The sequence below is a fragment of the Biomphalaria glabrata genome, chromosome 17, assembly GCF_947242115.1.
Source record: "Biomphalaria glabrata chromosome 17, xgBioGlab47.1, whole genome shotgun sequence".
Lineage (NCBI taxonomy): Eukaryota > Metazoa > Mollusca > Gastropoda > Planorbidae > Biomphalaria > Biomphalaria glabrata.
In genome coordinates, this window is record NC_074727.1 from 16283216 (window position 1) to 16310382 (window position 27167).

At 36.4% G+C, this 27167-nt stretch overlaps 1 protein-coding gene across 1 annotated transcript in view; it reads right to left on the reverse strand.

Moving 5' to 3' along the window:
- The window catches only part of LOC106055574 (multiple epidermal growth factor-like domains protein 10), a 57917-nt gene extending 31439 nt beyond the window's left edge, over window positions 1–26478 (reverse strand). Inside the window, exons 1-15 of the mRNA XM_056016268.1 lie at window positions 26302–26478; window positions 24916–25085; window positions 19713–19823; window positions 14536–14725; window positions 13779–13872; window positions 12708–12755; window positions 9807–9866; window positions 9045–9120; window positions 8038–8141; window positions 6932–7066; window positions 6070–6165; window positions 4823–4898; window positions 3503–3606; window positions 1428–1562; window positions 236–331 (exon numbers count right to left, since the gene is read on the reverse strand). Of these exons, the coding sequence (XP_055872243.1) occupies window positions 236–331; window positions 1428–1562; window positions 3503–3606; window positions 4823–4898; window positions 6070–6165; window positions 6932–7066; window positions 8038–8141; window positions 9045–9120; window positions 9807–9866; window positions 12708–12755; window positions 13779–13872; window positions 14536–14725; window positions 19713–19823; window positions 24916–25085; window positions 26302–26478 (1672 nt within the window). The remainder of the gene's footprint in view (window positions 1–235; window positions 332–1427; window positions 1563–3502; window positions 3607–4822; window positions 4899–6069; window positions 6166–6931; window positions 7067–8037; window positions 8142–9044; window positions 9121–9806; window positions 9867–12707; window positions 12756–13778; window positions 13873–14535; window positions 14726–19712; window positions 19824–24915; window positions 25086–26301) is intronic.
- Between the last annotated feature and the right edge of the window lie 689 nt (window positions 26479–27167).

Genomic DNA, 27167 nt, shown 5'->3' on the forward strand with positions numbered 1-27167 from the left:
CACCAAGAGAGACATGCTGTGATAAGTTCACTAAGAGAGACATGATGTGATAAGTTCACTAAGTGGCGTAAGAAGTTCGTCGAACCAGATAGCATACCAAGAGAAACATTTGAGTTTCATTATTGAATGGGTCCCTATGATGAATAGTGCTCGCTTCCTGGATACACTCACTTGCTAGAGGATGGATCACACACACACGCCTCATTTCACACACACACTTTTGACCTGTACATACCTGAGCATATCCCCTCCACTCCATCGTAGCAGTTCTCCCCACATTTGGTGAGACAATTCCCTTCACAATTCTCTCCGTATTCATTGGGCGAACAGACTGAAGACGTCAACACACACCATTGAAATTAACATTAAGTTTTCGTTTTGAAATAGTGTTAAGCGCAATGAAGTAAACTAACGTTTGCCAGCATCGTTTTCAGAAAATGTAATATGTCATTTCGTATAGGGCCTCCTCTCTGCGTCTTTCCTGCAGCCTGCTCAGTGCTCTCTAATCCAGTCTCTGGTGTGCATCTTTTTTATGGACTTTTAGGGGAGGGGGTATCTGGGAGGAGGTTTCCGTGCTGCCTTTAGGCGCCCTATGCCACTCAGCTAAAATCTTCAATCGATGTCAAGCCCTAGCAGATAGTTTTTAAATCAAGTTATCCACGTTTCTAGAACTGGGATTCAGTAGACGTAATGCGGCTGATAGTGTCATTAAAGTAAAAATACTTTGATATCGATTTTAATAACTCTTTTTTACAAAGCTTATATCTGTCTGTCTGCCTAATTGTCTGTCTATCTGTCTGTCTGGCCAAAAGTTTATACACTTTATTTTTTCAATTTATTCCCCGACTACCAAGCTGAAATTTTGCACAACTTTTTCTTTTACCTGACAAGAAGCAATAAAAAAAATATGAACTAATTAGTTAATTAACCATTTGTAATAAATTACTTTGTTTGGTATCTCATACAAGTGAAAGACAATAGTGCTTGACTGAAGTAGTAGTAAAAGCTGAATTAGTACCCTAATCAAGTGAAAGAAATAGTATTTGACTGAAGTGGTGGTATAAGCTGAATTATTCCCCTTAATAGATTGTCGTATGAGAATCATTACAAATTTAATGACAGGACTGAGCCAAACTAATTGATATTCTTAATATAAGCTTTGTTGTTTTTTTTTTTAAGAATTTATTTTATATTTTTCTTGTTAGTGTATAATGTTAAAGTAATGTTATCCTTTTATCTCAAAAAAGAATATTGCTTCCTATGTGTATGTTAACCTTGTCTTGCATGCTCTATGGATATATATCATTACAGACACACACACACACACACAATTAACTAGAAAACGTCTTTCTCTTAATCTGTTTGCGTTTTAAATTTTGAAGCGACACGTTCACCCAAACTCAAAAAGCTATTTGTGTTGTACTTACTGATTAAACAAGCAGAGAGCGGCAGTTTGAAACCTTTCTTACACCTTGAACAGGAGCCTGTAAATTTGTTACAGTCATCAATACAGTTCTCGCAGCTCGCTGAGCAGTTCAATTCCCAGCGAAAAGGAGGACAATCTGAACAGAGCGATTGTCAGCATTTTCAAAACTTTCAAGATTGAAACATTTCAGATTTTTTTATCAATACTAAATCAATTAGAATGAATGACAACTTAATGACAGGTAACTATTTTGTACTCGTTTGCTTTGGCTGGCTATCCAATTAGGACAGGGGTGGGCAACCTTTTTGTATTGAGGGCCACATTTTTTAAAAATTTGTGAAATGGCGGACCGCACATGTATATATATATATATATATTTGTTTAGTTTCCACAAAAAAAAACATACTTGCTCACTGAATGAGACAATAATATATGTTCCGGAAGTTAAATGTCAAGACGAGCGAAACCTGCCCTTGTCGACCATCACCAGAGAATGTTGACCATGCCCTTCAATGGTGTATACTAAATCAAGAGACCCGAAGAAGACTCTGGCCCCAAGATCATCCAAAGACTGCCTGACCCACTGCACGGTTCAACTCAGAGATAGGATCTGAACCCTACAACATGTAAAGTGAAAGCGAAGAAGAAGAAGAACAGATGTATGTGTAATTAAATAGTGTGAACAGCAGCAAGGTTTTTCAAGTGTGGAAATACAGTTTCTGGCACCAATAAGACTCCCATGCAAGTACTGACTTGAACTTTGCTTTTTTAAATTGCACAATTAAGGAATCTAAATAAGTGTTGTACTTTTAATCATTTCACTAGAAATAGTTTCACCTTTCTGCAAAGGAAAATGACAACAAAATGTTTTATTTTGCTTGCTTGTAGAGATGGGAAAGCCTTGTTTGAAAAGATTTAACATTCATTTGCCTTTATCTGCAAGCATCCAATTGCAATAGAAATGATTAAAAACATGAAATCTGTCTTCCATTCTTCCTAAGAAATATTGGTAACAAGGTCGCAGTCAATGTCATTCAAGTTACATAACAAATTCTTCCTTGGTTATAATATTCTTCTCATTTGCCTTGCCCAGGCTAAGCAAGAGGATACATTGGATTATTTTGTTCATGAATCGGAACTAACAGTGGCTAACAACCCTAGCTCTTAAAGTATTAATGACTACGATATACCATACACAACTAGGATGAAATTTTAAGCAGCTTTATGCAAACTTTCTTGTTTAGAGTTTATGGTTGGAAAAATTTTTATTAAAAAAAAAAACACTTGTAAACTTGTTCCTAGCCTACCCAACACTCAGAGAATTTGTCTTCAATTGATTGTATTGATGTATAGGCAATAAGCATAATCTTTGTTTACTTGAAACTTTTTATAATGAGACAGTTTCAATAACTTATATAGAAATTATGTTTAATATTTGCATTTTATATGCATATACTGTGGGCACACCTGATTTCTGGAGGTGTTGGCGGGCCGCATAAAACCCTCCGGCGGGCCGCATGTGGCCCGCGGGTCGTAATTTACCCACCCCTGAATTAGGAGAAGGAAATTAGAAGAAGGAACTCTGAACTCAACCTCCGCTGTCTTGCACCTAAACCCTAGCATGAGGAAGATTCGGGAGCCTACAGCTTACAGCTAATAGTGCTGATCCCAAACTGTATCGGCAGTTTCTTGGGGGGGGGGGGGGACTATAGTGTGGGTAAACTAGCGTGTGGGGGAACTAGTGTGTGAGTGACATTGTTCAGTCCATAGAGATTGCCAAGGCATTTATCTCATTCCCATGAGATGATCCACGGTCGCTTCACGACTCAAAAAGCGTTAAACAAAAACAATTGGTACAAATATTTCTAATTGCACAGTACTGTTAGTTGAGATAGAAACTTAATGACATGACTGATCCAGACTAACTGATACAACTACACTTCATATGAGCTTTGTTGATTTGTTTTAAAAGTATTTTAATGTTTTACTTGTTTGAATAATGCCTCTAGAATCAACATACACCATTGCACAACACTCATAACAATTTATTTTATTAACAACATCTCTAGTACTTACCTTCTTGACATGTAATTTTTGAGAAACATGTGTAAGCTCTGTAGTCGGTGTCTAGACCTAGGCAGAAGTCGCCACCATGGCTTGGTGCTGGATTGTCGCATTTTCTAAAAGGTACAACAAAACGCCAAGAGGTGGGAAAGGAAGTGGGTAGTGAAGATTGATTTGTAGATTTGATTCTATTTGACTCGCACTAAGCATTGAATGATGGATATTTCGGAAAATGAACATAAATTGTCCCAAAGGAGGACCTTGAGATCTATATGGCAGATGATGTATAGATCATCTTTTTCTGTGGCCCAAGGTTAACAAGGGTGTCATGTGGCCCACACAACGACCAGCCGCCTTCACTTTTTCCTAACTTATGTCAGGCACCCATTAGAACTTGGTGGTCTCACTGGCGCACTAAAGATCCCGAAATAACAAATCCCAGTCTTCACCAAGATTCAAGCCTGGGACCCCCAAATTGGAAGCCAAGCGCTTTACCACTCAGCCACCGCACATCCAAAAAAAAAGGAGGGGGGGGGGGAGAATATACTCCTATACAATTGTGGTGCTAAGAGCAAAGTGGGATAAAGTTGCTCGATAGTATGATGCTAATAATCTTATCAGTCTTTTCATGAAGCTATTAATCTTATGATTCTTAACTTTGTGTGCGTAAAGGGGGGGGGGGGTAATTTTTAAAGTCTGTAGTGGGTTCTCAAACTATGTTTGGTCTCTGAAACGTTGTCAACGAGTGTATGTGCGTGTTTCTATTGGATGGTTAGTTTCTGGTGTAACCACGAGAAAGTATGTCGCAATTAAAGTTATAACTAAGGGAGAGAATGTGAGGGAAACGAGGAACAAGGAGAAGACGTTTAGTTTTAAAAAGAGTTTTGTTTCGTTTCAGACGTTGAACAATGTATTAGCTCCCTTGTGTTTCTATAGACATCTACATTGAATTTAAAACCGTGTATATATTGTTAAGATCATTTATGAGCTTTTGTTATTTGCTATAGAACTTTGATACCATCAATAATGTTTTTATCTATGTTGAGCCACATTTAACAGAGCCTTACGATGGCGCTGGATTCTGGAAGATCTTATTCAAGTTACCGTCACCTATTTTTTAACATAAATTTCCTGTGACAGTGAAACGAATGGAACTCAAAATATTCAGCACATGCGTGTTTCTTATACAACAACATTTATTAGCAAATACAGATTTGTAATTAAATACTACTTTCTTAATAGGTACCTACTTCTTATCAAAATCAGTTTTTAGGTACCTACTTCTTATCAAAATCAGTATTTCAAAAAATGTGCATATTTTAAATAAAATACCTGTTTCTTATTTGTCTTGTATCTTTACAATTCTCTGTACAGCCCCATTCGGTCCATTGTGCCCAGACACCGTGAACTATACAAATAAAACCAACAATATTCAATGTCACACATATAGCTTAGTTCCTGTTATTGTTAAAATATAGTAAGTCGTTGCAAATTTTGCTCCGCTCAAATGGCGCATTGGCAGCACTAGGGGGGGTGTGGTCCACACCGGGCGACACACATATGGGGGTGACAGCCAAGTTGGAAAAATTATATTTTGGAAAATGTTAACAGATCAAAACTAAATCTCTAGATATATAAGCAAAAAAAAATGCCTGGGTATATTTAATGTCGTAATCTAGATCTATGTATTTTATTGCAGGCCTTATTTTATTTTTTGTTGGTAATTAATTATTTTGTCTGATATCAAATAAGGGAAATAACTTGTAGATTAATGATGTAGTTTTAAGGGTGGAGTTCTTCTTTTAGATCATCTTTGTTGTTTTTTTAAAGGATTTTCTTTAATATTTACTTGTTAGTTTATAAGCAAGTTTTGTTCGAGTTGTATTCTAGATCTTCATTAAGGATTTAACGGTTTAGTCGGACTAGTTGTTAGGGGCTACAAACCAATGACCGTGTATCTACGATGAGACTCGCTTTTTTCTTCCTCTCCCCAGTGGAAGGGGATGGGGTTACCGTAAGTACGTTTGCGAAATACGAAATGAACCAACGGGACTATTCCCCGTCCTGCGCTGTGTTATAATAGATTTTTCAGGCCTGGACAACCTCCACCAAAAGGAAGATCCGACCACCCAGGGCGTCTCATGTGCTTCCAGATTCCGCGGAGAATTAACTTCATTTCATTTCTATTGCTAGAAGCTGATAAAAACTCACAGCCTGCTCGGTAGGTGGTGTTATGTGACCAGGTACCCACTGCTTTGTGTCCAGAATACCTTAGCGTTTGTTTATATCGTCTGAGGCCATAATGGCGTCGTCGATATGGAGTGGTGCGGGGGGGGGGAGATAAAGTCCATTTCATTGGTACAATATGATAAGTCATTGTAATTTAGTTTTGTCCATGTGGTGAAGGATTGCTTTAAACTTTTATTCATTTGAAATCCCCCCCCCCCCCCGTAGCAAGCAGGAAGTCCGTTTAAGTTGTGTCTTAATAGAAAAGTAGAAGTGAGCTAAATCCCAGTCAAACTGAACTCAACATCCCCCCCTGTGGGAGTTATACTTTGACCACGTAGCAGACAACTTACTTGGACAGTCTCCATTGATTCTCTCATAGCAATCGTCGCCACACTTGTACGTACAATTGCCTTCACAATTAAATCCAAACTCGTTAAATCCACATGCTACAAAATTGAAAGAATTTAACTTAGAGACTTAACTAATTAGTGGTGGAAAGAAAAGAAAGAACAGCTCTTTAATCACAACATCAGCTTGTATGGAAGAGGCTCGTGTTTACGATTCTTCTGTGTACGGTACTTGTGTGTGTGCAGGAATGGTGTTTACGAGGGTTGTATATACGAAGATTGTGACCATGGAACTTTAGTGTAAGGAGCTTGTGTGTATGGGACTTATGTGTACGAAGCATGTGTGTACGGGGCATGTGTGTATGTCTTGTGTACAAGGCTTGTGTGTAAGAGACTTTTGTGTACGAGGCTTGTGTGTAAGAGACTTTTATGTACGAAGCTTTTGTGTACGAGGCTTGTGTGTAAGAGACTTTTGTGTACGAGGCTGGTGTGTAAGGGACTTTTGTGTACGAGGCTGGTGTGTAAGGGACTTTTGTGTACGAGGCTGGTGTGTAAGGGACTTTTGTGTACGAGGCTGGTGTTCTTCTGGTGCTGTTCAACTCTTTCAACCAAATGACCCGAAGACTCTTTAATTAACGACTTCCTATAAATCTGATACTGCGATGGTGATAAATATAAAACGATTCACTGCTTGCAGGTATAAAAAAAAACTTAACTGATCTCAAAACTTTATATCCAGAAGTCACGGACTGTATTAGCAATAAGAAAAGGGTTCGGGAGGGAGGCAGTGTTAAATCTAGCGCGAAATGCCGGGGCGTAACCGGTGGGTAAATGTTAGTAATGCATATAGCGAAACATCACTTACGTACGTTGCATCCAGTACTAGATGACTTGAAACCTTGCTTGCAAGAATCACAAACACCAGTTCTCTTGTCACAAGGCGATGTGCACATGGTACACGTGCCGACACAATCAATGTCCCACCGGTAGTCATCACAATCTAAGGACAAAAAGGGACAGTAATGAAGCTACTGAAAGTTGAGAGGTGATAGAGGTCATTCTGGCATGATCAGCGTACTATATTTTGCCTCCGTTAAAATAGCACAGGCGCAGTGGCTGAGCGGTAAAGCACTTGGCTTTTGAATCGGGGTTCCGGCTTCGAATCCTTGTGATGATTGGTATTCTTGATTTCGGGATCATTAGGGCGACTCTGAGTCCACCCATCTCAATAGTTGGGGAAAAGTAAAGGCGGTTGGTCGTTGTGCTGGCCACATGACAACCTCGTTAACCGTTGGCCACAGAAACAGATGACTTGTATATCATCGCAATGTCTGAAAGGGGAACTTTTTTTTACCAATGGCACACAACAGAATGAGACAACACAAGGTTCTAGAAGAAGAACATTGGCATTAGCGAGACATGGTACCAGTGATTATGGCATGCTGACCAGTGAAATGTCCAGCAAAGCTCCATGCTTTATGTAGATGATGGAGAAACAATTAAGCTGGTCAAGTAAAGCTTCTCTAGAAGACATTGTGTCTAGAAAAGCTGCTGATCTGGAAACCACAGCGCAATTCATCTTAAATATAAGGCTGGTTTAATTGGTTATCTGCACGCTCCAACTTCATAATGAGTACCCAGAAGAAGTCTTGATTGAAGAAGAAATCTCACTTTCGTTGAATGGAATGGGGCGAGGTAAATATGTTCCATTTGTTGGTTTTTAAATCTAACATTCATTAGGTTTTAGAAGCAAAATAATCGCTCTATGAGTTCTATAAAGGAGGTATTGTCTTTAAACAAAAATCTTATTATCCATGACGAAATGTTGTTATATTCACATAAGATAAGATTATCTTTAAGATGTGTTTCTTTTACTCACCCTCAGGACATATTTACTTGAGGGAATATTTACTTACACATCCACTGACACATGCTTATTGGTACTCACCTTTATGTTTTATGTGTGCTCACCTTCAGGGCAAATTTGTTTCCTGTAACAATCACTATCCTGAGACTCACTGGCGTCTCCTGCACACTGTCTCCCTCCGTTGTTTGGTGTCGGGCTGTCACATAGTCTGCACATCACCATAGACACACAGAAGTGTAGAGAAATAGAACGCAGATGACAAGACCCGATTAGGTAAACATTTCAAGCGAGCAGATACAAAAAAAAAGAAAAACAAACAAATACTTTAAAAAAAAACAAAGCAAAGCTTAAAGCGTAGTTGTATCATTTAGTTTGGATCCGTCGTGTATATTAAATGTGTCATAGATCTAGACTGTGCGATTACAAATATTTTTACCGATTGTTTTTTGTGTAGCGAAAATTCTTTCTGTTAGCTTTCTCAAAACGCTATGACACTATCACTGGTCTTGACCAGCTGGAAAGGGAGTAAGGTAAAAACGAAAGGCGTATCTGCTTTTTAATGCATTTATAAAATTGTAAAAAGGTGAACGATCTGAATACGAGTCCAAGGGGTAAATCCTCCTCAGCAAAGCCAATAATACTAGACCACTATACCAGGGAATCGGCCTTTAAAAACAGAAAGTTTGATAATTATGTATTGTTAGCTTTAAACTTTAAAAGCGGCAACCTACAAAGTATAAAGGGGGGCTAATTCAACTTATACCACCTCTTCAGTCAAGTACAATTTCTTTCCCTTGTTCAAGAAACCAAACAAAATAATTAATTATCAATGGTTGTCCCATTAGAAATAGTTTTGCCTATTTGTTTTTGTTTAGCGCTATTTCATCCTTATGCGCTATATTCCTATCACTTGTCTGAACCAGTTTTGGATACAGGTGGGGGGGGGGGGAGACAGAAGAGGTTCTCTGGGTAATCGCTTTATAAATGAATTTAAAAAAAAAAGAAAAACAAAGTGGCAACTTACAAATTATAAAGGGGGCTAACAGCAATAAATAAATCCAAACATCAACATTTGAGACAAGGAAACAACGTGTCTGTACTAGAATATTACCTCGTTCTAATCTTGATGGGACTGGGGCAGTTTGCTGTACATTGCCACATGCTCCACTCCCCCCATCCCCCGTGAACTAAACACAGACAAAAAAAAATAATAATTTTATTTATAAAGCGCTGTTAACAAACAAAATGTAGGCTCAAGGCGCTGGAATAACATTACAAACACAAACACGAGAGCTAAAATGACAAACTAATCTAAAAAAAGTTTTAAACAGGTAGGTCTTAATGTTCTTCTGGAAAGTTGAGTAGCATGTTGTCTGTCTGAGATGGGGAAGTAAAGTTCCAAATCTTTGGTCCGTGCACTGATAAAGCCCGCAGACCGTAGCTTTTGAGGGAGAAACGTGGCACCACTAGAAGCGTTGAGTCCATTGAGCGCATGGCTCTCTGAGGGACATATGGAATGATCAGTTCTCTAAGGTATAGGGGCATTTCATTGTTATATCTACACTGATGACAAAGTGTGGCCACCATGTAGTCGATTCTCGCTTTCAAGACAAATACAAGTTGTTTGAATGCATTTAACGACAACATAAAAAAAAATTATTCAAACATAATACACAGGTTTTAATTTATAAAATAAAAGACAATTTTTGTATTACACAAACAAAGGTCACCACAAAACATTCACCACCACGTGAGTCACTTGACTAACTGCATCCTATGATATCAGCAGCAGAAATCAAAACTGAGCGCATGCGACTTTTACTTAACGATTGTGGACATTCCTGGACACTACTGACTTACTATTTATATTTACCTATGCCCAATTCTTTCTCTCTTCTCTCTTCCTCTAGAAGTAACTTTGTTAACTCTGCCTCTGTGGTGGTAATAAGAGAAAAACAAATTAGACTCATCGACATGATCCGGTTCCCACACGAGAACCAAACAGCTCATTTACAACCAATGATTCTTCTCTGGAGCTGCATAACTGGTTCGAATCGAATCATGTCTTTAGAGATTACAGAACAATGTTTTTTAAATATTATGAAACAAGCAATAGAAAAAATAATACTTTTTAAAAACAAAGCTTGTCTAAGTAAAGAACCGTTAATTACTACCATTTACTGAAAATTACAGGGTTCACCTCCCTTTCTTACAGGGTTCACCTCCCTTTCTGCTATTTAAAAAAAAAACATTATTAGTACTAAATGATTAAATAAGTGGTTAATTTGTGTATTGTCATAGACTATGAATAATTATGCAAAATTTCAACTTGATACGAGAATGGGAAGTGAGAGAAAAAAACGTAATAAGAAGATTAAATCCATGTATACGTAATCGTTTTATTTGATTCGTGTCTTGTCAGGTTCAATAAGAAATTGTTCAAAGTTTTAACTTCATTCGAGAATGGGAAATTGGAGAAAAAACATGTTCAAACTTTTTTACCAGACAGACAGAAAGACAGACAAGAGTGAGTTAATGTAGGCCTTGCAATAAAATGATCCACATCGTCACTTGAGCTCTACGAGTAGAAAACTCTTAGTTATGTTTACAGTGATGAATAAGTTCATTATTCTTTGTTTAATAGAGCATCACCATCACTGTTCAACGACTCTGCATAGATAAATCTCCGTCCCATTGGCGCACAGCATTCTTTTCAGTTCTGACAACAGACCAAACTGTAAGTCAATGTTTCTCAAACTTTTACAAATGACGCCCCAACCGATAAATCCCCCCACCCCCCAGACAAAACAATTCCTTCTTAAAAGCTAAGGAAAGTGGGGAAGAATGTTGAAAGTAACCCACACCGGAATTCGCCCACGTCTTTTTCTGCATGCTTCAGAAATTCTCCACGCGATATTTCTCCTGGTTGAAGTTTAGTTCAAAACGGGTTAAATTTAAGAATGGTTGGAGAGTGATGTATGAGGGACATATCAGGCCATACAAGCATTTTGGTTTGCAATGGGCTTGATCGTATTCTTCAGGACCAACGGGCCTGTTTTGTTCAGAACAGAACTATGATACTCGGGTCAAAATGTAACCATGTTGAGTCAGTGTTAACGTGAAAAGGACGGGTAGAATCTGACGGAAATGTATGAAAATATCTTCTTTATAAGAACGTTTCGAATCGATCTTTTTGAAGATGCCTCTTTTAAAAAGTCTTACTTAGAATATTAAACAATGTCATTTAATTTTCTAAAATACATTGACAAAATATAATTTTTAATTATGGTCCGGCAGTTACGCTGGGTAGGGCACGTATCCCGTATGGGAGACGAACGTATGCCAAAGGCAGTCTTTTTTGGTGAGCTAAAAGGTGGTCGACGTAACAGAGGCGCCCCACGGAAACGCTTCAAAGACCAGCTTAAGCGTCAACTTTCCTTGGCTGAAATAGAAGAGAGCACCTGGTTGCATGCGGCCTCAGAACGAGACAGCTGGAGGTCACTTGCGAAGGCCGCGGGATACACATTTGAGACCAAAAGAAAATCCGCTGCCGAGGACAAACGCAAACGGGGAAAAGAAAATCTAAATCGACCACCTGCGGACAATGGTTATGCTTGCCATGGATGTGGCAAAATATGTAGGTCACAGCTGGGACTGCGCAGTCACGGGAAATACTGCACTCCTCTCTAATCTTCGGACTCGAAGACAAACCTTATTATTAAATACAACAGATTGTTTTATCCTTTAAAAAAAAGGACCGCCTTTGCTTAGTTTGGGAACCCTTGACTCCCATGCTAGGAGAAGAGAGATCCAGTACAATTTTTGCAATCATTGCTAGGTTTATTTTGACATCATTGCTAGGTTTATTTTGACATCATTGCTAGGTTTATTTAGACCTTATATGTATATTTGACTCAACGTTGTCCGTGGTCGTATAGGGACACATTTGATTTTGAAACCGAATTTTCTTTCCCCGTCTAATTGTTTGGCAAATACAAAAAATTGAAAAAAAAAATATTTTTAACCTTTCGCTTCTTCAATCTCTTTTAAAACGGGAAAAGGTTTTAGAAGTAGACTGTAAGGAGGATGTATGTTCCGAATACAAATGAAAATCGTTTGACCAATCTTGATAAAACTTTGCACAAACGTTCCTTGGGTGCTAACTGGAACCGTGACGTATGCGTAGTAGCCCTAAAACAAACTAAAGACCCTCAAAAAAATAAGCTGCCCAACTCTATGAAAGTATAAGTATTTGATGAATCAAGGCCATGTTTACCTTGTTTAGATCGAAAGGATCTAGATGTAAATCTAATTTTTAAAACTAAACTTTGCAATGGTAGTTTTTTTTTTTTACTTTGACACATGAGAATACAAAATATAGTCTATTGATTTCATTATTTAATAAAACTAACCTTTAAATTTGTGTTTCAAAAGCATTTTTACATAAATTCGTTCCTTATATCTGCGAATTTAACACATGAAGTTGATAAACATACAAAATTAAGTCTGATTATTTCATATTTTAATCAAATATAAGTAGGCCTACAAGCAAATGTTTTTATTTGAAAAAAAATGGATTTAGGTCGATTAGCTATTTTGATAGCTCCATTCATACTATTTTTACATTCACGCATTCGCTAAACTTATAACATTATTATTTCGTTTAATTGTTTACAAAACACTCTCAGTGACTATATCGACAGTGATACGCCAATTAAGACCCGCGGGCGCGGGTAACATATGGCTAGTAACATGAAAACGATAAAATCCGTACCTGTCAGGAACATCAAATCTTCATCCACATGAGCGTCATGATCATCATCTAAAGGAAAGATGCATATTTTTGTTTAATACTTCACTGATTTTTTATTATTTTGATGCTATTTTTCTTCGTAAACTTCACTTTAACCTATTGATTTTGAAATATTCATTGAAAAGGTAGCTATCACTTATTTATATTTTTATGCTTTAACGCTGTTTAAATACTCGTAGATAACATTGCATTAGTGATAATTATTGCTAATTGGATTATTAAAGTATATAAAGTGAAAATACTTTAAATCGGTACGCAGGTGGGCAGGTTGTATTTACTTTTGAATAGCATGGACAAGGTCTGGAAATAATATTCCGAAGTAGGCTACGGTATATGCCCCTGCGGTTATTATTATGTGAGTATTGAACTGTGTTGCTTCATCTATCAAAAGAGCTGAATATCAAGGATTCCCTGAAACTTATCTAACAATGTCAAAGAGCAGTGTCGAAATGTTGTCAGAAGCAGATCCTAGCATTCATTACGCACCTTTAATGTCTGTAGTGAATCTTATCATTTGTTACACACCTTTAATGTCTGTGGTGAATCTTATCATTTGTTACATACCTTTAATGTCTGTAGTGAATCTTATCATTTGTTACATACCTTTAATGTCTGAAGTGAATCTTATCATGTGTTACATACCTTTAATGTCTGTAGTGGATCTTATCATGTGTTACATACCTTTAATGTCTGTGGTGAATCTTATCATTTGTTACATACCTTTAATGTCTGTAGTGAATCTTATCATGTGTTACATACCTTTAATGTCTATAGTGAATCTTATCATGTGTTACACACCTTTAATGTCTGAAGTGAATCTTTTCATGTGTTACATACCTTTAATGTCTGTAGTGAATCTTATCATTTGTTACATACCTTTAATGTCTATAGTGAATCTTATCATGTGTTACATACCTTTAATGTCTGTAGTGAATCTTATCATTTGTTACATACCTTTAATGTCTGTATTGAATCTTATCATTTGTTACATACCTTTAATGTCTGTAGTGAATCTTATCTTTTGTTACCCACCTCTTTCATTTGCAACTTCCTCATCAACGCGACCATCACAATCATTGTCAATGAGATCTCCTGGTTCCATGGAAACCATCAACCTGGTGCATTTCTGGTTATCAAGTGAATATATATATATATATATATATATATATATATACACACGCAGGTGAGAGAGTAGCAGAGAGAGGGAGAGAAGAGAATAGAGAGTGAGAGAGACAGTGAGAGTGTGTGTGAAAAAGAGACAAACGTAGTGGGAGAGAGAGAGTGTTAGAATAAAAGTCGGGTACATAGAAAAAGGCATTTCGAGAGAGTGAGATAGAGAAACAGGGAGACGGAGAGAGTGAGATAGAGAGTGAGAGAGAGAGAGAAGTAGTGTGTGTGAGTGAGACAGAAAGTAAGAGATACACATAGACACCGTGAGATAGACAAAGACTGGGATTCTGAGAGTAACAGTGACACTGAGAAAGACAGTCAGAGAGTTAGAGAGAATGAGACAGAAAGAGTTGGAGACATATTCAGTCAAAGAGACAATAAGAGAGACATAGAGAGAGAAATACACTTGCTTTAATATTAGTAGATATAAATCATATATTTATACTCTAGAATTACTAGGACTACATATAAATGATATATTCCTACTCTATAAATAATGGTACTATAATATATATATTTCATATATCCCTACTCTTACATTAATATGACTATATAAATTCACTTAACCCTATTCTTACATTAATAGGACTATAAGTAATTCATATATCCCTATTCTTACATTAATAGGACTCGATATGAATCCTGCAGGACGTAAAAATGCCTCTTGGTAAGCCACTCCGTAGACATAGCAACCAAAAGGTCGTTTATCTGATGCAAACAGTTGCAAAGCCCTGTTATCAAAGCCCATGATATTCACAATGTAGTTGCCAAATTTCCAATCTGGCAGACCTGGTATATTTGAAGTAGATCTAGTTGAAAAACATTAGAGATGACAGTCAAACATCTTCTTAGACTAGACTCTATTCAGTCCATAATAGAGTTGTATCAGTGGAGTAACCCTACTTTGATAAAATCCTTTTCTATAATGTTTTTATAACTCTAAGAGGATACAATACGATACTTATGACTAATGTTATATCTTTGTGATTGCAGAATGATAAATATTATCCTTATAAATTAAAATCAAACTTAATAGTGGTATAAAGTATGTAAATGGTAATAAAATCTTTTCGCAGCAGTTCTAGGCCTACTTATCTAATAGCAAAAAATGACTTAACAGAGATAGAATATTTCTACTGTTGACAGGATTTACATGATCTCTCTGTTCAATAGTATCTTTACAAGAGCAGCAATTAATACTAGAAATACACTAGTCATTGAGCTATCTTGTATCTATCTATCTTGTATCTATCATTTTAGAAATAAAGTACGTATATGTACTATCCGTTAGAATGTATCTATATAAATGTGACTGTTTCATAATGCGCCCCCAACACTCTCATATTTTGGGCTCGTTAATTTTCGTAGCACTTTTACTTATCCCTTCCCATCACCCTATCTCCGACAAGTACAAAAAGTTAGTCCTTCTTGTTCCCCCTTTTTAGCGGCCCCCGTAAGGGGAAAAAGCCGCTATTAGGTTTGTGCAAAATGTCCGTCTGTCCGTCTGTCCGTCTGTCCGTCTGTCCGTCTGTCACACTCAGATCTCGAAAACTAGAAGAGATATGAAAAATATTATTTCATCATTAAATGCGGCTTGAAAAGTTTAGGTGCAACGGCTACTTTTGGTTTTCTAAAAGCAAACCGTTTAATTTATAAAATTAATTATGCAAGCGATTTTTTCAGAAAAATACACCAATTCTAAAACAATTAGGTAAATGTAAGGGAGGCAATGTTACAATATGCTAACAAAGATGGACAATTTTTGTGTATTTTCAGTATCACTAAGTCAAATATATTGATAAAATGTACAAGAAATGTTTACAACAAATATAAATAATAGTTAAAGGTGTTTTTTCTGGTCAACTAGCTAATAAAATTAAAAGAAAACATTTCTGTTTGTTTATAAAGGCTAATAATGCATTTTGTATGTAAATATCACGCACATTTTTTAAAATGGTCTTTTTATGCAGCGACTTTCGTGCAGAAGCGTAACGTCGCAACATGAACAGATGCTAAACCAATTCCTTAAACTTTTTTAAAAAATCAGATTTTATTTATTTTTTGTTTAGTGCCCCCATCCAAATAAAAGAAGATTATTTTTGTGCGTTTTGTCTGTTGGTCGGTCTGTCCGTCACGATTAGATTAACAAATAACACTAGAGGCTATTGTAAATCTGATTTAACCTTTAATTTTTCATTCAGAAATATTGCAATAGTTTTAAGTATCTATAATAGATTGTTCCGGATGTTTTGTGAAAAACAAATCAATGTTAATGAATATTTGTTTGCTCTTCTAACTTATATTAGATTTTATTTCCATGCTTAAACGTTGCAAGAAACACATGATCTTTAATATATTGTTCCGGTTTTTAATGTAAATAGCAATATAAATGCTAAATTAAAATATCTATACTGATTTATATTTCATTAACTATAAAGTTGTTCCGGATATTGTTTTATAAAAAATAAATTATGTCAAATAATTGTTTAAAATCGCATTATTGACTAATATTACACTTATATTCTTTGACACAACGTCACTATAGTTTATTTATCAATATCAATTGTTCCGAATTTTTAATTTAAAACAACTTTATGTCAAATAATTTTTTTTTCAAAAATATCGACAATAGGTTATTCAGGATTTTAAAATAAGAAAGTAATTAACTAGAAACGACTATTGAAAATCAATTTTTAGACTTATTTTACAGTTAATTTTCTTGTCGAAATATAATAAAAGTTGTTTAATCGGTAAATAATGTTCCGGATTTTGTTTCGAAAAAGAAATCGAACTACATTACCTTAATTTTCTTACAAATCGTCGCCAAAAATGATCCGAATTTTATATGAAAAATCTAATAACGCTAATAAATGTTTGAAATCCCTCTTGTAATAAATAAAACAAATAATTTTCTCATTTACGAAAATTGGTTGTTCCGGATTTCTTATGAAAAATAGTTTAACATTTAACTTTCTAGCTAAAGCGTTAGAAAATCTAATTATTGTTAATATTATGCTCCGATTTTTAAGGAAAACAACTTCCTAACACCAAAGTATGGTTTAAAAAAACCTCCATAAGACTATGGTACATGTAATTTTCATAACAGACCATCCCACAAATTTAATTAACGGCATTTGATTAATCTGGAATTCTTATTTTCTCTCACTATAAATATATAAACATCCGGAACAATCTATTATAGAAACTTAAAACTAATGCGATGTTTCGGAAGGGAAATTAAATTTTAATCAGATTTTCAATAGCTTTTAGTCTTTTTTTTTTCTCGCTATTAACATAACGGACAGACAGACTGACAGACAAAACAAAAAAAAAGCGTCTTTAATCCGTTTATATATATATATATTAAGTCTAACTAGCCCATCAAATGAAATGCTAAAAGAACAAACTCGGTGCACCAATGTCTATGATCCCTCGAGAAGCTGCTCGTAAAGATGACATTTTTTAGTCTAACTAGGACGTGTGACGTAATGGAATTTTTTTCCTTTGACGTCATATAGAGTTAATTCTTTAAATGAAATGCTAAAAGAACTCACTCGGTGCACCAATGTCTATGAACCCTCGAGAAGCTGCTCGTATAGACGACATTTTTTAGTCTAACTAGGACTGTGACGTAATGGAATTTTTTTCCTTTGACGTCATATGGAGTTAATTCTTTAAATGAAATGCTAAAAGAAATCACTCGGTGCACCAATGTCTATGAACCCTCAACAAGCTGCTCTTATAGATTATATTTTTTAGTCTAACTAGGCCGTGTGACGTGGTGGATTTTTTTCCTTTGACGTCATATGGAATAAATTCTTTAAATGAAATGCTAAAACAACTCGGTATAGTAATGTTTATTAAACCTCGTAATGTTACTCGCATTTTAAAAAGACATAATAGCTAGATTTAGATCTAATCTAGATTTTTTTACACTAGATCTAGATTTTTTTTACACTAGATCTAGATTTTTTTTACACTAGAGCTAGATTTTTTACACTAGATCTAAATTTTTTTCTTACACTAGAGCTAGATTTTTAAAACTAGATTTAGATTTTAAGTTCTAATTAAAATCATTATAGAATCTAGATTTAAAATTTCTTGGTCTAGTTTGGAATGTTTGTTGTTTTACATGTTTCGGATGTTCCTTCAGAGTTGTAGTCCAAACCTCCCGTAGGACGACGGGGATGGGAGCGGGCAGGGTTTGAACCTGGGACCATCGATGAATCCAAACGACAGTCCAGCGCGCAAACCGCACTACCAGACAGCCATGATTTAGACTAAATCAAGATCTAAAATTTTAATTTCTAGGCCTAAAGTGTAGATTTTTATTTCTAAAGTCTAGATTGTCAATATGTCAATATTGCAATGTTATAAAATACTAAAACTAATCTACTATTTTAATATTTCATATTGCAATTTGTCTATTTGATTATCGGGTTGTTGTTTTTTTTGTATATAAATCTTATCTAAATTACATCTATATTATCCCAAATAGGCCTATATATTTTAGATCTATATCTAGTAGATGTAGATATTGAGAGTGCTAAATTAGTAGTTTAATTTAGGTAGATTTACATCCTCATTCTAGTTCCATTTAGGCCTAAATGAAAATGCTCAATACCAAAAGATCATCTAAAATCGCTCTTCTGACATATTGTACATATCCGGTAGTTGTCATTCCGTAATGTGTAGGTATATTATCAATAGTAGGCTATTCGTTTGTAACCAGTTTGTCATTAGATTAAGAGCAATGCCTGGTCGTGCGGTTAGCGCGCAGGACTGATTATCTCTATGGTCTCGGTTTCATACCCTGCTCGATGCCATCCTCAGTCGACCAGGGATCCGTCTCCCACGGGGGCCGCCTCTGAGTTTGTGTGGCAACACAAACTCTCTTTGTAATCTTGTTACATTTATCTTGGTATTTTGTTCTCTCAATAAAAAGAAATATCGATTTAGTTTTATTAATTAAATTGTTTATTTGACCCTTTATGAATTTGGCAAAATTAGAATAGATCTAGATTTTCAATGCTATAGTGATTTAGTTAGTTGTTTTTGTTTTTTTTACAGTGTTACAGAGTACCAAAATAAGAAAGGACTCTAGATCTATCTTATTACTGCTATTGGGATTGCTTTTGTTTGTTATTTAGACCGCATCTAAAGGGAAGCGGAAATGACGTAAAGCATATTAAAAATACGTAGACTTAGGGCAAACTAATAAAAAAATGCTTTAATTAAAAATACGGACTTTGTGATTTTTTTTCTTCTGTTTCTTTATATGTAGACTGCGGCATTTTGGGGAAATACTGAAAAAAAAATTCAAATGCTTCATAGAAAGTTTGCTGTTTTTTCGCGAATACCAGTCGTCAGGCTGCGAAAATTTGAAATCCGGTTCTTAGTGAACACTTACGAGGTAAAAGGAACCTGCGTAGTATGCGTACGAAATTTCTCGTGGATCTGTACGACAGTATTAAGAGATTTCATGATCACGGCATTGGTCAGTGAGTGGTATCTTACGTTTATATTCTATAAATATACTTCGATGTTGTCTCAATAAGCAGATCTGCTGAATAAAATGTTGGCGCAATGTTTGTATACAATTTAAACGGATGTTCAAAATGAAAGAAGCTTTCGATGATGATAGGACACGTCTGTACATCGCAGACATCAAAGTTAAAATCTGGTCTAAACATAGCCCAATTATTCTGATGTAATCTACAGTTTATCTGGTCAATTCTTAGAATTCAGAAAATGTGTCCCCAAACAAAACACAAACAAACTTCCATGTTTACTTACATTTGGGAACTAAGTCTATGTTCACCTTTTAGATTCGGTACACTCGCCTGGTTAAATATTGTTGTATAATAGTGATAAAACACACCCCCTGGTCTGTTGGAGTCTATCACTCTGGTGTTAGAGATAGACAAAATCAAAATATAAATAACTGTAAATCCTGGCATCAAGGCCGGCCTTAAGCATAGGCAAACTAGGCAACCGCCTTGGGCTTCCGATTAGTGGGGGCCTCCCAAAGGACTCAAATAAAAAAATTTTCAAGATAAAGTTGCAAAATATGGATCAAATCTCTACTCTCTAGTATGATTAAAAGTTTATTAATGAAAGTTTAGATCTTGTTAATTTTTTTTTCTATTTCACTGGTAGCCACCTTATTCACTTCGCCTAGGTCTCCAGTTACCTAAGGCCGGTCCTGCTGGCATAGTTTTAACAAGTCTAAAAAGTAAAATAGGTATGTTACCTTGAAGACTCAGCATTCCATTCAGCAGACGATGCTTAGGTCATCTGTTTCCGGGTCAAATGTTAACTTTGTTTTACTTTAACCTTTTTTTTTTTACATGCGCTACACTTACTACGAGAAAGAAAGCGTTGTAGACGCCAGGGGAAAGTTTTTTGAAGATAAGAAAGCAGGAAAACCCATGGCACCGGGGTTCCGACTCGAACCTCGCTTGATTAGCTTTTAGCGCTCGCCCAGACCCCTAAATGAACGGAAGGGGAAGCTGCTCATCTCCAATACTACATCCAGAAAGAACATTTTCTAGTATACAAAACACTTAAAAAAACATGTACAAAACACGAGTTTCAACAAAAAAAAAAAAGACTAGCAGCTTTAATGTGTATGTAAAGATGTATGCAAAATAGAAACAAAAAATTTTGTTATCATTTATCTTTTAGTTTCTTTCCTTTTTTCTTACATTTTAAAACCCGAATCCCAATGAGGAAACCTACAACGCTCCCCAAAGCTCCCAGCTGGCGAAGATAGGCTCGAACGAAATATTTTCTATTACGAAGCGCCACCTGTAAAAGTTTGAGAAACACTGCCTTAATCATTGTTAACTGTATGCGCAAATCTATTGACGCTGTGGATGTATCGACTTGCGAAACAGCAAATGCTCTTTATTTGTTGGTTGTTTTTTTACAAAGTTTATATCAACCCACTCTGTCTGTCAGTCCGGTAAAAGGAATGTACATGTTATTTCTCCCACACCCATTCTCGGATAGTTTAAACTTCGCATAATCATTCATGGCATAGACAAGACGTGGATCAATGTAAACAAGGTTACAAAGACAGTTTGTGTGGAAACACAAACTTATAATCGGCTCCCGAAGTGGTTCACCCAGGCATGTAAAAAGGCAGGTTTCAAAATTTTCAGAAAGAATATCAGAATGAAATTCTATCAAAGAAAGAAGGTTGACAGATCCTGTGTGGTGCCCAGCGGTCCAGCAGACCTAGGGATAGGTGAAAGTAAAGGTGAAGCTAGATGTGAGCCTGGCCTAACTGATGTCATATAATGATTATCTAACTGATCTAATTGTTTTGAAAAGGATCAATCACTTATTCAAAGCCTAAAGAAAATAAAAACATTTCCGTAAACAAAAAAATAATTCCTTTAGTGCATGAGTGCGCCGCAGTTCACGTGAAAATATAAAAAACTACTTATTAATTATTGGTTTAAATTATATTCCACTTATATATATATATATATATATATATATATATATATATATATATATATATATATAAAAGATTTTTTTCTCTTTAAAAAAAAGTAAACATTTTTTTTGTAAATGTAGTTAGTTAGTATGACAGAACTTATATAACTTAGCAATACATTTGTAAAAAAAAGCTTATTTCAAATCTGGTAAATTACCAAAGTTTATACACGTTATTCCTCCGAGCAGCCAATCTCGGATCAAGCTGAAATATATATGTTATCTCAAACAAGGGAAAGAAATTTTACTTGACTGTGTGACGATACGAAACTTGCATGCAAAAGTTCATTTGAGTTTTTCCCAGCAAACCGTGAGAAGCTTTAAATTTTAACTTTTCAATTATTTACATGTCCACCCATAACTAATTTATTTTAGGATCTATCTCCCCTCGTACTGTTTCTCACGGGACGAATCTCGATGTAAAACATTAACTAGCTTCTCTAGGGCTAACTTTTCATTTTTGACCGCTGTGCAGGTGACCAGCACACAATGGTCGCGGCACCAGCGCTACTCGCAGCGGTCTAATAACTTTTCACACCTATTTCTCCCCCCCCCCCCCGAAGGATACGCACCGTTCTAAGAATAGTATTGCACTCGGGCTGGACAGGTACTTTTTTACTCTCACGGTAGGCAACGAATATTGACTATAAATCTGACGCCTGACATCTCCGGTACATAGATACATGTGAGAAAATCACCTAGCCTTCTTCCCCACCCTTTAAACGAAAAGTCCCATCTATATATAGAGAGAGACCAAAGCATTCTAAGTTAGGCCCACTAGGATTCATACAGTCTCCTCTGTTAGGAAGTTTACTTGTGAGGTTTCATTAGGGACAAACGGGTGAGTGTAAATATTTTGCTATACTTATTTCATTTTATAGGAATGTGTGAGTACACATTAGGATGGCTGCCTGGTCGTGCGTTTGCACGCTGGACTGTCGTTTGGATTTATCGATGGTCCCGGGTTCAAACCCTGCCCGCTCCCATCCCCCGTCGTCCTGCGGGAGGTTTGGACTAGGAAGTAAACTATCTTCAACTCTGAAGGAGCATCCGAAACATGTAAAAAAAAAATTTGCACAACCACGTTACATTATGACTTTATTATGTATGTACATTGTACTATTTTATGTCGATGCAATATCTTCATATAGTATTATTAATGCCGCTATGGTTGTCTACATTTGAAACCATAGTTATTGTATTTGATTTGTTATGTTTCATCCATTCCTGTATCTTAGTGATTGATGTAAACAATAACCTTTCCTGAATCTAAGTACTGTCTAAGAACTTAGATCACAGTGCTCTAAACTTACAGAGCGCATGGGAAAGTAAGTATCTCACATTCCTATTATATATCCGTCATACATATTATTATGTCTCAAGCACTTGTGAACTTATAGTTCCTTGGATGAGTTTAATTTTGATTTATTATATCAAACCCTACTCATTGTATCTCGATCCCTAGTATTTTATTTTCATCTTTTCCTTTGAAATACTATGCTCATTCCCCATTTTACTATGACTGATTACTTATCAGCGTAATCACCGTCAACGGATGAATATTGACTAGTATCCTCCTACATTATATGACAATACATTTATTGTGGTTGTCTTCCTTATTTTGTTTGTTATTGAGTTATATGCATGCTTTACGATTTTATACTTAGTTGTCTTAAATGCCTTATTGGGATTGATACCAATGAATGATTGCAAAGCATATGGGAATCCCTACTCAATGCCTTAATGAGGTTCCTAATTGTCTGTCTTATCCCCATTGCTGTACCCGATTGCTGGACTGATTGCGGTAACTGCTTGTTGTAACTGCTTGCCGTTGCTATAACTACCAGATCTCCACTTGAAGCTGTAACCAAGGCCGACCACACCAGATAACCCCCTCCCCCCATTACATACCTGTCAGCAAGAAGGCATTGCCTACTGTCCTTGGCCATAAAATATTGCCCAGTGTCCACAGTGCCCTATACTGCCCAGTATCATCTGCCCAGTACCCGGCCCAAACTGTCCACTGCCCAATAGCTATTGCATAATGCCGATCGCTTAGAGCAACCTTCGCTGCAGAAGACAAACTGGTGTGAGTCAGCACGGCCATCTACAAGCTAGAAACCACAGCTGAGAGGTCCACCCCACTACAACTTAGTCTGCAGCACCAGCCCTCTCTACTGCTAAACAGGCAGCGGCCTCACCCCAGAGCCAGCTTGCCTACAGCATAGAGAACATCACGAGCCGACGTCCTAAGACAGAACGGAGGACTCATCCTTCTGAGTGCCAGTCCTTCGACCGCCAGAAGACGACCCACGGGCTAGCTACTAAGAATATAAGTAGCCAGACAAAGGAACACTCTTCTCTTCCATTCACGCCTAAAGTAGCAATCCATGATGATCAATTAAGTTAGATATTAACACCTTCAATTCAATTCTTGATTATATTATTTTTATCATTTATCAATTATCCATTGTAAACTTTAAATCATTAAATCATTTTATTTTATGCATTTAATTCACTGGTCTGTTCTTACTGTTAGTTGCGGTGTGCCTGTTAAAAATCTTGTATATGTGAGCAGGATAAATTAATAAAATTTCCCCTAGACTTAAATAAACAAGCAAATAATTAACTAATTAAACATCTCGTCACAGACTGAAGTGATGATATAAGCTGACGTCTCCTTTATATATCGCCGCTCTAAATTAAGACAAACAATATATTATAAAATATAAATCTTCACACATCAAAAGTACCTGACTAGCAGACGGGCAGCACGCCGGCCCTAGGATCCGTGAGGTAGAAGTTTGAACTCAGGTTGTTCCCCTTATTTGTTTATTATTTACCTTTTGTAGATGCTTTTAAAAACCAATGACGCTGAAATGTACCCAGACATCTCTTACATTCTTTCCCCACCTCCCATTGCCCCATCTGGTCCAGACAAGTGACAGGATCATGGCGTATTGAGGAAGCATGAAATAGCGCTAAACAAAACTAATTGATAAAAATATAATTAACCGCACATTTATTGTTGTCGGTCTATTACAAATTAAATGACACAACTGATCCAAACTAATGGGTTCAATCACACTTTGTATAAGGTTTATTTATTTATTTTTTAAAAATGTTTTTCATGTTTTATTTGTTTGTTTATGTTTTTTTGTTTTGTTGTTGTTTTTAACTCTATAGATTGTCTAGGATATCAAAGACAACTGGGTCCAAGGGGGTTTCCACCACGGAAAGCCCACAATCATGTGACTGTAATAAAGTGCGCGTATTCGTATTCGTGTGGTAGTTTCCTTTTCCAAGATACAATTGTGTACGTGTGTGGGTACAACGTCTCTCACTGTACTGCTGAATTTCAGGCGCAAGACGTCATCAAAAATTAAACACCATTCAGATAACGGCATAGCAAGACTTATTTTCCAAACGTATGACGTCATCAAAAGTTGAGCACCAAACAGCACCGTTAAGATAACAACGATGTGAGACTTACTTCCAAAAGTAGGAATAGTAGTACAGAGGCATGGGGATGATTATGGACAGAGCCACATCTCCCAAAACGATAGAGATGTTTTTTTCACGTCCGGCACACTGGGAGTGCCAAATGATCGCCACTTGAATCCCATTAGTGCTGTTGATGTAAGTGGCTCCCTGGTATTTGCGCTGAAATCATACCCCAAAAAAAAATAAAAAAATTCTACATCAAAATCTCAGATTATGGGAAATTTTGCTATACATAACAAAAAATAATGGTAAACGACGCTTTGCACCGATGATTCTAATAAGAGTTACGCGAAATTAAATTCTTTTTTTTTTTCGTCCGAAGGAGCACAAGAGAACTTTTGAGAAAATCTGCGTTAAACCTTAAGTAATCACTCTAAAACAAGAGTAAAAGTTCCCGTTTCAGACCTTTTGGGCATTTGATTTTAGCGCTCATCTCTTTATTTGGCCAACGGTTAACGAGCAGGGTGTCGTGTGGCCAGAACAAAGACCAACCGCCTTTACTTTCATCAACTAAAGTCAGGTACCCATTAGTTTTGGGTGGTCTCAAGGGCCTCTAAACATCCCAAATTTAAAAAATCCCTGTCTTCACCGAGATTCGAACCAAGGACCCCAGATTAGGAAACCATACGCTTAACCACTCAGCCAATACGCCTCCCATAAAAAGTATAGAATTTGTAAAAACGTTGAAAGTGTTAAGCTTACAATTTTGTGAACAATTGGTTTGCCTAGTCTCGTGCGACCAACACAACGACCAGAATTTGTTTCTCTTTTCCAAAAGAGTTTCTATGTGATCTCATTTTGTGTAAGAAAGGTCAAACTCATGTAAGGAGTCTTTCAAATTAAACTGGTAAGAAAGTTATAAAAAAAACAACCCTTTGAGACCCTGGGATCTAGACGTCATCTGTATCAATGGCCAACGAGGGAGAAACGTATCCAGCAAAACGACAAACTGCTTTTACATCCAGAACTTGTGTAAGATATTTATTAGAGCTGGTTGATTTACATGCGTTGTAAGATTTGTTAACATCAAAATCACAGTCTCCGAACTGGAGATCCATCAATTCGAAAGCCAAGCTCTTTAACATTCGGCCACGTAGCCCTTCCAAGCTATAGTGTGATACAAAATAAATTGTTTAGAAAGCCAATTATTCCGATCACTCTATCAACGGTTAACGAGGGTATTGTGTGGCCAGCTCAACGAACTAATGTCTGTAACTCATTAAAGTTGGGTGAACTGAGGGGGGGCGTTCAAAATTCCAACCTTCAACAAGATTGAAACCTGGGACCCCTCGGTTTAGAATCCAAGCGCTTTTCCACTTAGCCACCAGGCCCCGAAAAAAAAATGTATGAGCCGCTTTGCCATCTTTACCGTTACCTGTTCTGATTTTCCGGCATGCCGGAGATTTATCAACACCACGTCCTCCGCCTCGTGAATGAAGACTTTCGAGTTGTTTTCCCCCGCCGTTAAGAAGTAACAGCCCAAGTGTTTTCTGCCCACACAAAGTTCCGGAATGACGAAAGTTTTCCCATAAGTTTCTTGGGGGAGAAGCATTTCTGCAAAATAAATATAGGTCATGTCACATGTTTGCTGTGGCGCTAATAACACCGGATGTTGCTCTCATCGCTTTCTTTTTTTTTTAGCGGCCCCCGAAAGGGGAAAAGACGCTATTAGTTTTGTGTGAAATGTCTGTCCGTCCCGTTAAGATCTCAGAAACTAGAAGAGAAAATAAAAATAGGACATCATGATATTTTAGATCTTCCAAAGTTCTGATGCAACGGCTACTTTTTTCTTTTCCGAAAGTGAACTATCTAATTTTTAAAATTATATATGCAAGCAGACTTTTTTTTAAATTACACCACTTTTCAATGAAGAACTTCAGGGGAAGTAAGTCTTATTTAAAAAGTCACAAGTTTCTTTATTAATAAATAAAGCTTCATTCATAGATTCGCGCATTGGTACAAAAAATTGCATCTAAGGTCACAATTGAAAAAGTATCAATAGATCATTATAAAATAGATTTTCCATTATTAACTAACTCATGGAATAGAATAATGATTCAAATGTTGTTTTTCAAAAAGAATTTTAATTCGAACTTCGTTTCAATTGTAAGTTTTAAAAAATATGAACCATCACTACACCACTCAGTTTTCACATATCATCATTAGGCTATACAGTTGACGACAATCTAAATTATAATAAATAGAGACCAGACATAGATCTAGATTTAGATTTAATTGTAT